General features: G+C 41.3%; 1 protein-coding gene across 7 annotated transcripts; it reads right to left on the minus strand.

The window, feature by feature from the left end:
* Positions 708 to 12,143, minus strand: LOC109833320 (probable terpene synthase 9). 7 transcript variants are annotated; one of them, XR_002245196.1, is made up of 5 exons: positions 11,921 to 12,143; positions 10,024 to 10,580; positions 2,011 to 2,262; positions 1,413 to 1,504; positions 708 to 1,322 (listed from the first exon to the last, which is right to left on the minus strand). XR_002245196.1 is itself a non-coding variant. In XM_020400953.1 (4 exons), the coding sequence occupies exons 1-4, from the start codon at positions 10,931 to 10,933 to the stop codon at positions 1,310 to 1,312; spliced, it is 312 nt and encodes a 103-aa protein (XP_020256542.1). In that variant the 5' UTR covers positions 10,934 to 11,146; the 3' UTR covers positions 708 to 1,309. The 7 variants fall into 7 exon arrangements, 3 of the variants coding, with proteins under 3 accessions (XP_020256542.1, XP_020256541.1, XP_020256543.1); XR_002245195.1 differs by lacking the exon at positions 11,921 to 12,143 and adding an exon at positions 11,153 to 11,254; XR_002245194.1 differs by lacking the exon at positions 11,921 to 12,143 and adding an exon at positions 10,891 to 11,146 and having other exon boundaries at positions 10,058 to 10,580.

Raw genomic sequence — 12,680 nt, forward strand, 5'->3', positions numbered from 1 at the left:
ATTTTACAATGATTGAAAGACAATTTGATGCTGTAGTAAAAATTGTTCGTAGTGATAACGGGACAGAATTTAATTGTATGAAGAAAATTTTTGTCGAAAAAGGGATTTTATTTCAATCATCGTGTGTTGGTACTCCTCAACAGAATGGGAGAGTAGAGAGGAAGCACCGTCACATTTTAAATATTGCTCGAGCACTTAGATTTCAGGCAAATTTACCTATTAGTTTCTGGGGAGAGTGTGTGTTGGCTGTTGTTTACCTTTTAAAATCATACCCCTACCCCCTTGCTTGATGATAAAACTCCATATGAAATTTTGTTTGGCATGTCACCTAAGTATGATGAACTTCGTATATTTGACTGTTTATGTTATGCCCATAACCAGAGGTCTAAGGGTGATAAATTTCTGAGTAGGAGTCGAAAATGTGTATTTGTTGGTTATCCTCATGGGCAGAAAGGGTGGAAGGTATATGATCTAGACACGCATGAATATTTTGTTTTGAGAGATGTGGATTTTTGTGAAACTATTTTTCCATTTGCTGCTGAGTCGAGTACTTCTGTAAAGCATTCCTTGGTTTTTCCTAGTGTTCCTGAATTGGATGATCAGGGAATTAATTTTGAAGAACAGGGGGGACAGGATGGGGTTACTGCGTGTCCAGGCACGGTGCTACCACCGTCGCCTGCACACGACAGCAACCCACCCGAGGCGGGGGTCCGAGTTGTCAGAGGGACCTTCGTCATTGCCTTCGGATACTCTGGCTGAGCCTGTTTCTGAGTTAGCAGAGTCGAATACTGGTACTGAGGAGATTATTAATACTGAGGAGATTGGTAAGGGAAAAAGGAAGAAAGTGCCTTCGACTAAGCTTCGTGATTATGTGACTAATACAGTGCAGATAATAAGTCCGGTCTCCTCGCCACCTGCCTCAGTTAAGACCTCAGGTACTGCTTTCCCTATAACCAGTTTTGTGAATTGTAACAAATTTTCTGTGGGACATAGAAGTTTTCTTGCAGCCATAACTACAGGTACTGAGCCCAAGTCCTTTCGAGAGGCTATGGAGGTTGCTGGATGGAGGGATGCCATGCATAGCGAGATTCGCGCTCTAGAAGAGAATGGGACTTGGGAGATGGTTGATTTACCCCCTGGAAAACGGGCTCTCGGGAGCAGATGGGTGTACAAGGTGAAATACAATTCAGATGGAAGCCTGGAACGTCTCAAGGCACGTTTGGTCATATTTGGGAATCACCAGATTGAAGGTATCGATTACACTGATACTTTTGCTCCTGTTGCTAAGATGACTACTGTTCGTACTTTCTTAGCTGTAGCAGCTGTAAAGAGATGGGAGTTGCATCAGATGGATGTACACAACACATTCTTACATGGAGATTTAAATGAAGAGGTGTATATGAAATTACCACCTGGATTCCATGAGCGTGCTCCAGGGAAGGTGTGCAGACTGCGCAAATCTCTGTATGGTTTGAAGCAGACACCTAGATGTTGGTTTGCAAAGCTGGCAGGAGTGTTGTGTAAGTATGGTTTTACTCAGCCTTACTCAGACTATTCATTATTTGGTTATATCAAAGGGAAAGTACAGATTAATATTCTGGTATATGTTGATGATCTGATTATTTCTGGGAATGACTTAAGAAGTTAAGAATTAATTCCAAAATAACTTAAGAATTAACTTAAGAATTAACTTAAGAATTAAGGACCTAATAGCAATTAAGGACCTAATAACTTAAGAATTAATTCCAAAAATAATTCCAAAATAACTTAAGAATTAAGGACCTAATAGCAATTTAAATACTTTGAATGACTAAATTCAAAATAATTTTAGATTTGAGGGACTTTATAACAATTGCAATAATTTAATGGAGTAATTTCAAAATATGAAAGATGTGAGGAGTGGATACTAAAAAAAGGGCTAAAATACCAAATTGGTATATTTATACGAACACTTTTGTCAGTTTGGTATTTTTAAAAACTCCGGTGACGATAAGACATTAAAACTCGTACTTTTATCAATAAGGCACTTTTCTCAAAACTCCAGCTAGAAATTTTGCATTTAACCCCCTTATCTCCCAAATTTATTAAATTTGTGCCCTCTCTCTCCTCCTCCTCCTCCTCTCCCATTCCCCTCTCCCTCTAGCGCACCATCATCCTCCTCCTCCTCTCCTCCGTCCTCATCTCCCTCCTCTAGGTCAACCTTGGCCCCCTCATCCCCTCCCTCTCCTCCTCCTCCTCCTCATACGCTGAAAGTCGCAGTTGCTGAAAGAACAGAGAATTCAAAGGTTGTTCAGCATTTTTGTGATCAATTAATGGAAGCCTAAATAATTACATTTGTAGTGAAAATTGACAATTTGAAACATGGTGCTTCACAAGAGATTGGACTATGGATCCAGTGGCTATCGGGTTCCTACGATGCCACGAGTTCGAAGATCAGCTAGGGTCTGTACATAAACCTTACTCATTCTTGATTTGTTTGTTTGAATTTTCTTTAATTGTTTGCATTTGTTTTCATACAGGGAAAACGATCAGTTAGAAAGAAGGTCGACGACAAGAAGCAGATCAGTGCATTTGATCTGCTTGCCACTATAGCGGGAGAATTGTTATCCTCAGAGAGAGAGAATTCTCCACCTCCATGTAAGATATATGCAGGTGTAGGCGTCTAAAATTGCCTATGAGAGCCCGCACGAAACTCAAAACAAAGAGTGGACGAATCGAGAAGGTTCACGTCAACCAGCTCGCGCGCGTCGGTCAACACGCGCGCGTCAATCAGTTTGCCCGCGTCGGTCAACATGCGCGCTTCAATCAGTTCGCACGCGTCGATCAACACACGCACGTCAATCAGCTCACGCGCGTCGGTCAACACGCGCGTGTTAATCAGTTTGTACGCTTTCGACGCAGTCCCTCAACGAAGCGTACAAGTTGGCGAATCGACCAAAGTAGTGAAAAGTACAAGTCCCGGAAAGAAATAGAAATTCGGTAGAGGCAACGGACCTGTGCCGCACGGACGGCTTAGATCGACCCGCGCAAGCGCGGGTCGGATCTGTCTGACCCCCGCAAGCGTGGGTCAGACCCTGCTGACCCGCTCCCCCCGTGAGTCAGCAGTGTCTGTCGCGCTGTTTCGACCCCCGGATGCATTTTCGAAGGTTTTAAAGTAGTTTTCGCAGGATTTATCTATTCCAGGGGTTCCCAACCGACTTGATATCATCAACAAACGTGGTTAGGCTGTTATTAACTGAAGATAAGTCCAAATCACTCATTCTCATCCAAATAACCATACCCGAGGCTTATAAATATGAGCCCAAGGCCTCTATTTTGCAGATCTGGAATTTTATCGAGAGGACGAGGTGCTGCTGGATTAGAGAGTCAAGAAGCATAAAATTTCAGCAAAGACCAACGAGATCCCGACGAACTTCAGCACAAAGGAGAAGTCATTCGAAGGATCTGAAGCCCCGTACGTCCGTTCCTTGAGATTAGGCTTTGTCTTAATCTCGAGAAGAGCTACTGATTTCGCTTGGTCGATTTCAGCGCCTCAAGCAAATACTCCCTTGGTGAGGTAGGAGCTCTATCAATTTTTCGTTAACCGGATCCGATCCGCGGTTGTCCACGGATAAACCCCGGCACCGGCGAAGAACCCACGCAAGCAAGAGACAATAAACGAGTCTTGTGTTTATTTTCAAGAGAGTTATAATTTTTATTTTTGTTATTTGAATTTATTTGTAAATGACTAAAGTTTTAATAAAATCAATGATGAATGCGACTTTCAGCGAAAACAAACTGGCGACCACAGTGGGAACCGACAGCCTTTCTGCGAAGGCTGACGTGTCGCAACCTCAGATCCCCATCCCGGTTGAAACAGAGGTCGAACATGAGTTCGACCAGCAGAAGTACGAGGAATACTTGTCCTTCTCCTCCAGATCGACCTCTCCTCACAGGTGCATGAAGGCCTACTCTAAGAAGACTCGTTGGACTTCAGCTTCAGAAGCCCAAGAAGAAGATCTGCCCGCCACCGCTGCACTTGTGGCTCATAATGCCCCGCCGGCATCCGACGAGGCTAAAACCACAGATCTGAACCCCTTGAGCAAGGGGTCGACTATTGATGATGTGCCCACTCTATCAAAGAGAGCACGTCAGAGGCGACGCCAACGCTTCGCACGCCAACTGGCCAAAGCCTTGAAACCAGTTGATGGAATTCGCTATGAGGCGGATCTGAAGTCTAGGAGGCGCTAACCACCACAACAGCGAGTGGACAACCCCTCCTCCTTCAAACCAGTGAAGAACGAATGGGTCCGCGTCAAAAGGACCCGATCAACTCTTCAAGAGCGGATTCAGAAACACCGCGCATTGCTTGCACATGCAAGAATTCTTGTGCAAGAGGCTAAGAAATTGCAGAATGAAGAAGTGGAAAAGAAGCCACAAAGACTGCACAAAGTATGGAGGCCAAAGTCTAAGACGGCGGCCAAAAACATCGAAAAACGCGGGTCACTCAAATTCGACCCTCCGGCTCGCGAGACACTCAAATCCGACCCTCCAACCCGCGGGTTACTTAGGTCTGACCCGCGCCAGGGTCAAGACAGAAGATGTTCTGCACAAGTTTCTTCGATTCCACCGAGTTCCTCACCTCTGGTGGAGATCCGTGAAAGTGTGGATTTTTCCCGGTTTAAAATAAAGATCACAGATCGACTTGGCCCTTCACATGATGATCGAGGCAAAGCTCCGATCAAAGAGCACTTAGGCCCATCGAACGGATCTCGAGTGGTTTTTCAGGCTGGAGGTCATAGTCGTCCTCCTAAGCAGTGGAGGAGAACGCATGATAGGAAAAGCCCTGTAACTGACCGCATTGGATTGTGTGTCGAAGTCCAGGAGCCTGTTGAAGGCCGACGTTCGCGAAAACGTAACCTCAGACAGGTGACTCCTGAAGACGCGAACAAATCGTGGGATTCTCAGAAAAAAGCGTACTCGTCGGACGAGGACGTTATACCTAGGGAGTCGTGCCAAAACACGATGGATTGCTCTGGTCATCAGACTGATGAGTTGTACTATCGGGCCCGAGGTACGAACAAGCCTCGGAGAAGGAATAATCAAGAACTGGACTCCCGTTGTCCGTGTTCTAAAATTATCAAGGCGGTGTTATCAGAATGTTGCTGTTCTAAGGCCGCCCCAGAGAGAGTTTCAGTATTTGAAAGAATCTCCACCAGAACACCCGAGTTCAAACCAAGGCGTTTTCACAAGAAGAGAGCTGCTCTTCAAGATGATGAATTTCCAGAAGTATCTGTCAATATGACTGGTAGAGGGAAGTCAACACGACTCTGCTCTTCAAGATGATGAATTTCCAGAAGTATCTGTCAATATGACTGGTAGAGGGAAGTCAACACGACTCTTTAGTCCTGACCAGTTTGCAGGAAGAAGTATCTGTCAATATGACTGGTAGAGGGAAGTCAACACGACTCTTTAGTCCTGACCAGTTTGCAGGAGTATCCCAACGAATAACTCAATTACGATCGGGAACCAGTAGACGAAGGGATTATCAGAGAATGCAAAAGAGACTACCCTCAGATGACGAAACGTCAGATGCTTGCTCAGATGCCTGCTCGGCAATGGCTTCCGATGATACGGCATCAAGCACAGGACAATCCTATGAGTCGCTCATAATCAACACAGAACAGATGAATAAAATTCTTGAGGACGCTTTAACCAAGCAGAGGGAGAATTTTAAATTTGAAATGGAGATGGCTATGCAGCAAATGAGGGAAATGCATGACCAACAAATCGTGGCACTGACAAATCAGCAGGGAGAGTATAGCCGTCGTAATAATCCCAACCAAGCTGATAATGATCGAGAAGTGGATAAGAATGCCAACATGAACACCCCTCCCGTTGACAACAATACTAAGGGTCGATAAAGATGGATTTCTAGACTCTTTTAATTTTGAATCAATTGATACATGTGAATCTTGTTTATTAGGCAAAATGACTAAGTCGCCTTTCACTGGTTTTGGTGAGAGGGCGAATGACTTATTGGCTCTCATACATACTGATGTATGTGGACCATTAAGTACAATTGCTAGAGGTGGTTTTCAGTACTTGATCACATTCACTAATGATCTCAGTAGATATAGTTATGTCTATTTGATGAGGCACAAATCTGAAGCTTTTGAAAAATTCAAAGAGTTTCAAAGTGAAGTACAAAATCAACTTGGCAAAACAATTAAAACTCTTCGATCAGATCGTGGAGGAGAATATTTGAGCCAAGAGTTTGGTGTTCATCTTAAACAATGTGGAATTGTTTCACAGCTTACTCTACCAGGGACACCATAATGGAATAGTGTGTCCGAACGAAGGAACCGGACTTTGTTGGACATGGTTCGATCAATGATGAGCCAAGCAGATCTTCCATTATCCTTCTGGGGATACGCTCTAGAAACAGCTACGTTCACACTAAACAGGGCTCCATCAAAAGCAGTTGAAAAGATACCATATGAGATATGGACTGGGAGGCGTCCTAGTTTATCTTTTCTCAAAATCTGGGGTTGTGAAGCTTATGTAAAACGTTTGACGTCTGATAAGCTCACAGCTAAATCAGATAAATGCTTCTTTGTGGGGTACCCAAAAGAAACAAAAGGGTACTACTTTTTCAATAGGGCAGAAAACAAAGTGTTTGTCGCCCGAAATGGTGTCTTTATGGAGAAAGAGTTTCTTTCCAAAAGAGTTAGTGGGAGTAGAGTGCAACTCAAAGATGTTCGAGAGCCAGCAGAAAATACTCCAACATCTCTTGAAATTGAGCAAGATCTACAAACTGTTGTAGAAACTGCTCAAGAGGCACCAGCCCCATGAAGGTCAGAAAGGTCACGTCGCGTACCTGAGAGGTATATGTTTCTTATGATGGAACAACGCGACATTTTGTTGTTAGCCAATGATGAACCTACAACCTTCCAAGAAGCAATGACGAGCCTAGACTCTGATAAATGGCTTGAATCCATGAAGTCTGAAATGCAATCTATGTATGACAATCAAGTTTGGAACTTGGTTGCTTGAATCCATGAAGTCTGAAATGCAATCTATGTATGACAATCAAGTTTGGAACTTGGTTGATCTGCCCAATGGAATAAAAACTATTGATGTATGACAATCAAGTTTGGAACTTGGTTGATCTGCCCAATGGAATAAAAACTATTGGGTGTAAATGGATATTCAAAAAGAAAATTGGCATGGATGGGAATGTCCACATTTACAAAGCACGATTGGTGGCAAAGGGTTTCAAACAAATTCATAGTGTAGACTATGATGAAACTCTTTCGACCGTCGCTATGCTTAAGTCAATTCGGATTATCCTAGCAATTGCCACATATTATGACTATGAGATTTGGTAAATGGATGTCAAAATAGCTTTCCTTAATGGAAACCTGACTGAGGATGTGTACATGACACAACCTGAAGGTTTTGTCAGTCCAGAAAATCTTAATGGAAACCTGACTGAGGATGTGTACATGACACAACCTGAAGGTTTTGTCAGTCCAGAAAATGTTGGGAAGGTATGCAAGCTTCGAGGATGTGTACATGACACAACCTGAAGGTTTTGTCAGTCCAGAAAATGTTGGGAAGGTATGCAAGCTTTGAAGATCCATTTATGGATTGAATCAAGCATCTCGGAGTTGGAATATTCGTTTCGATGAAGTTATCAAAGAGTTTGGTTTCATCAAAAATGAAGAAGAACCTTGTGTTTACAAGAAATCTAGTGGGAGCGCACTAGTTTTTCTGGTCTTGTATGTAGATAACATACTATTGATCGGAAATGACATTCCTATGCTCGAATCGGTAAAGTCCTCGTTGAAAAATAGTTTTTCAATGAAAGATTTAGGCGAGGCAACATACATATTAGGGATAAAGATCTATAGAGATAGATCGAAAAGATTAATTGGATTAAACCAAAGTACATATATCGACAAAGTGTTGAATAGGTTCAACATGCAAGATTCCAAGAAAGGTTTCTTACCCATGTCACATGGTATAAGTCTTTGCAAGAATCAATGTCCCACAACACAAGATGAGCGGGACCACATGAGTAAGATGCCATATGCTTCTGCAATTGGATCTATCATGTATGTCATGCTTTGTACTCGCCCAGATGTATCATATGCCTTGAGTGCCACGAGTAGATACCAGTCAGATCCAGGTGAGAGTCACAGGATAGCTGCCAAAAACATTCTCAAGTACTTAAGAAGAACTAAGGATATGTTTCTTGTCTATGGAGGTGAGGAAGAACTCCTTGGGACTGGTTACACCGATGCAAGCTTCCAAACTGACAAAGATGACTCTCGATCACAATCTGGATACGTGCTTTGCCTCAATGGAGGAGCTGTGAGCTGGAAGAGTTCTAAGCAAGAGACAGTTGCTGATTCTACAACAGAAGCTGAGTACATTGCTACTTTAGAAGCGACAAAGGAGGCTGTTTGGATAAAGAAGTTCGTCTTTGAGCTTGGTGTGGTCTGAAGCATTGCAAGTCCAGTGAATCTCTATTGTGATAACAATGGAGTCATTGCACAAGCAAAAGAGCTAAGGTCACATCAGAAGTCCAAACATATACTTCGGCGTTTTCATCTCATTCGGAAGATCATAAATAGAGGCGATATAAAGTTATGTAAGGTTTCAACAGAAGGAAATGTTGCAGACCCGTTAACTAAGCCTCTCCCGCAGGCTAAGCATGAGATGCATACTAGAGCGATAGGCGTTAGATATGTGAATGATTAGCTCTAGTGCAAGTAGGAGATTGTTAGTATGATATGCCCTAGAGACCTATCACAGAGATGATTGTGTTTAATTTATGTTTATGCAACTTTTATGAATAATCTGTTATTCGGTCCCTTGAATAAATCACTTATTATGGATCATTAAGTATGTGACTTGAACGTGAAACTCTGTAATTAGATTATGATGTTATTCTAAATAGTCCTTGTCTTTTGTCATTGGTTGGGACACTAATGATTTTATAGGTTGTATGTGGATTGATTGATGATCATGTTTCACGGATCATGGATATGAGATATCAAGTCAATCACATGGGTATATGTTGGTGAACATGATACTGGACTGACCCGCTATGAAACACTGCATGGATTATATGTGTCATCAGTAGGTTTCATACAATGATTATGTTCGGCCTTTTGACCTGAGATTATCACGGTTTCCTACACGAGGATTGTATACTTTGATGTTACCAAACGTTTCCCTAAACGGATAATAATAAAGGTATCAATCGGGTATGCTATGAATCATGCAGAGGGATGTGAATGATCAAGATGGAATTTGTCCCTCTCATATAAATGAGAGTATGATATCTCTGGGCCCCTCAAAGAAGATAGACTGAGAAAGTGCATGGCCATGCCTAATTAGTTGAGAGTCAACTATTGAAAAGTCAGTCTAACTTCAGGTGCGAGAAATTAAAGGTTGAACTGTATAAGGTTGACATGCTTCCTGCCTTGAGTTCAATCAAGATATCTAGTGATGAAGAGACCGACATATGTCCATTGTGGCCTTGAGTTCAATCAAGATATCTAGTGATGAAGAGACCGACATATGTCCATTGTGAACTAGGTTTCGTTTGAGATGACCTTTACATAATTTGGGTAGTCATAATGTCCTGCTAGGGTCCGCTTATGACTTGTGGGCCGAAAAAGTATTTTGGCTCACTGCCAACATCGTGTAAACCTATTGGGTCGCACACAAGAACATGTTGGAACGTTATTAAGAAAGCCCGCATAAATTAAGTCATATAGAGATATGATTAGTTGTGAGGCTATCGGGTAATTGGATAAAGATTGATTTGGTCAATCTTGATTAATTGATCAGAATTGATTTGATCAATCACGTTTGAAAGAAATACTGACCAATTTCAATGAACCTATCTCCTAGCAATCAAATTGATATGATCAATCACGGTTTAAAGATATGATTTGATTTGAACAAATTATATTTTGAGAAACCATATGATTGGAATCCCGATCTCTTTACGGTTTGAGAAACTACCTCACAGCCCTATAAAAAGGGGCATGGGATGGACCTTTTGATCATCCAATCGAGCTTCTGAAATCGTGAGGAAAAGAGAGAGAGATTCTAAAAGCCGCCGTCTTCAAAGTGCTAGCACACTGACGTGCAGAGTTCCAACAAGTTCGTGTGGATACTAGTAGAGGCTTCGCTACAATTGCCGCACAACATTTCAACGAGTACGCAGTTTTTCGTTGTTAATCTGCACGCTTCAGGTAATTTTCTATCTTGGATCTTCTTCTACGTATGGATCTTAGGATGTAGGTAGATAAAAAAAATTTGATTTTACTGCATATTAGTCTACCTACTTTATTACAAAAAGGACAGCAGTAACATGCAAGCCATCTTTTGCACCACTTTGTGATAACCACTTACAAGCATATTATTCAAGAGTCGTTCAATCTCCTCCACAAAATGATAGCCCAATCTGAGCCTTTCGATGGAATCAATGAGCTTGACTTGAACTACTGCGTCAGTTTCTGTCAACAAAGCCCTAACCTCTTCCTTCAACTCCTTAGCCGAAAGGCCATATGCCTCCTCTACATAAAAAGGTTAGTGATTTTGGTAAGCAAAACTATTTTTAAGAAAATATATGAGCTCGAATTTATGACAGTAAAGATGCTAAGTGATTTTGGTAAGCAAAACTATTTTTAAGAAAATATATGAGCTCGAATTTATGACAGTAAAGATGCTAACATTTATAATGAAAGAAATACACATTATATGAGCTCGAATTTATGACAGTAAAGATGCTAACATTTATAATGAAAGAAATACACATGGAAGAAATTAATGAGAATCAACTAGAAAACAATAAGAAAAAAAATGATACGCTTAGCCCGGGCATACCATGAAATTGTTTGTTATGGTTTGGATGGTATTGTACTCCCATTGATTAGGTTAATAGTGTGCTGACCGATGACTGACATTAATAGAATTTTGCTATTAATGTCAATCGTCGGTCAGCACACTATTAACCTAATCAATGGGTCTATAACACCATCCAAACCATAACAAACAATTTCATGGTATGCACGAAATTGTTTGTTATGGTTTGGATGGTATTGTAGTCCCATTGATTAGGTTGATAGTGTGCTGATCGACGACTCACATTAATAGAATTGTTATTGTCGATGGACCTTTTGAACGTTGTTAACGTCATCTTTTTCCATTACAAGAGAAGCTTAAGTTATATAAATGTTTTTTTTTTTTTTTTTTTTTGGGGGGGGGGTTGCGGGGGGGGCGGGGTGAGATGAAATTAAAGGAAGAAAATATAGCTTGGAAGGAACTGAGCAAGAAGTTGGAACTATATATAGACGCTCATACGCAGGCAATAGGCATGAACACTTGGAAACATCAAAGTGAAGTTCCACGTTTAAAAGAAGCACTAGTAGCCACAAGTTTGTGATCCAGCAAACATCACAGAAAATTTTCCCAATAATAACAAAATCAGTTAAATCTTTTTCTCTTGTTGTTCTATTTATGGTTTTATTTTTTTTCTCAATTGTATTTATATTCTCTCTTATGTCCCTCTTTCTAGTTCTATTTTCTTTTTTCTTATCAAAAATCCAAAACCACTTCTTCAATACCTTTTCATAATAAAACATCTTTTCAAATAACTTTCAAAAAGAAAATTTTCAATTCAAAACTTTCAAATATTAATATCCTCCTTGTAGTTCAACATTTTCTACACTATAACTTGGTTGTGCACTTACAACACATTTTAGTTCACACACAACACTAACCTAATCAAGATAGAGAAAATGGGAGGGCGGAGAGAGAGAGAGAGAGAGAGAGAGAGAGAGAGAGAGAGAGAGAGAGAGAGAGAGAGAGAGAGAGAGAGAGAGAGAGAGAGAGAGAGAGCAAATTAAGCACTTACAGCACATTTTATTTCACACACAACACTGGCCTAATCAAGATAGGAAAAAAGGGGGAGGGTGGGAGGGATCGGAGGGGGTTTTCAGAACTTTGATTGAAAGATTCTTCTTTTTTTTATCATTCCCCCGAGCTTCATAATCACTTCCTCATTGCAAGCTACATCATCTAATCAATCATCATTGAGCAGTGTTGCTTTTGGTCATCTTTAGCGTCTATCTTATGCATCTCCACTTAGACCATTGTTTGCGGAGAAAGTTGCTATTTTCATTGTTATCGAATCTATTACAACTTTAGTCGTTACAATAAACTCGAATGAAATAAAAAGTTGATCTTTTTATAAGATCTCCTTACACAATGAAAATAAAAAAAAAGTTTACAACTTTATCAACCAAACGCAGAGATCGTTCATCGGTCTTCTGCTTGCGTGAGATCTTTGCCTGTGCCGGGGTTTATCCGTGGACCACTGTCGATCAGATCTGATTGCTGAAAAATTGGGCAGAGCTTCGTCTATCCGCGAAGGGATCGAAAAAAACTGTAGCTCTTATCTCGGCGAAGCGAGATAATTACTCTTCTTAAGATTACCACAACGGGATAATCTCTTGGCCAGGTCCGAGACACCCTTGGGGTGTCTTGACTTGGCCGAGACACCGTAGGTGCCTCGGTTCAGCTCTGAGACGTTTTCAATGCCCGTTTGACCGTTTTCGCTGTAACTTCTTTGTCTGAACCCGGATCTGAGTGATTCCAAATGCGTTGGAAAGCCG

The sequence above is a fragment of the Asparagus officinalis genome, chromosome 3, assembly GCF_001876935.1.
Source record: "Asparagus officinalis chromosome 3, Aspof.V1, whole genome shotgun sequence".
NCBI lineage: Eukaryota > Viridiplantae > Streptophyta > Magnoliopsida > Asparagales > Asparagaceae > Asparagus > Asparagus officinalis.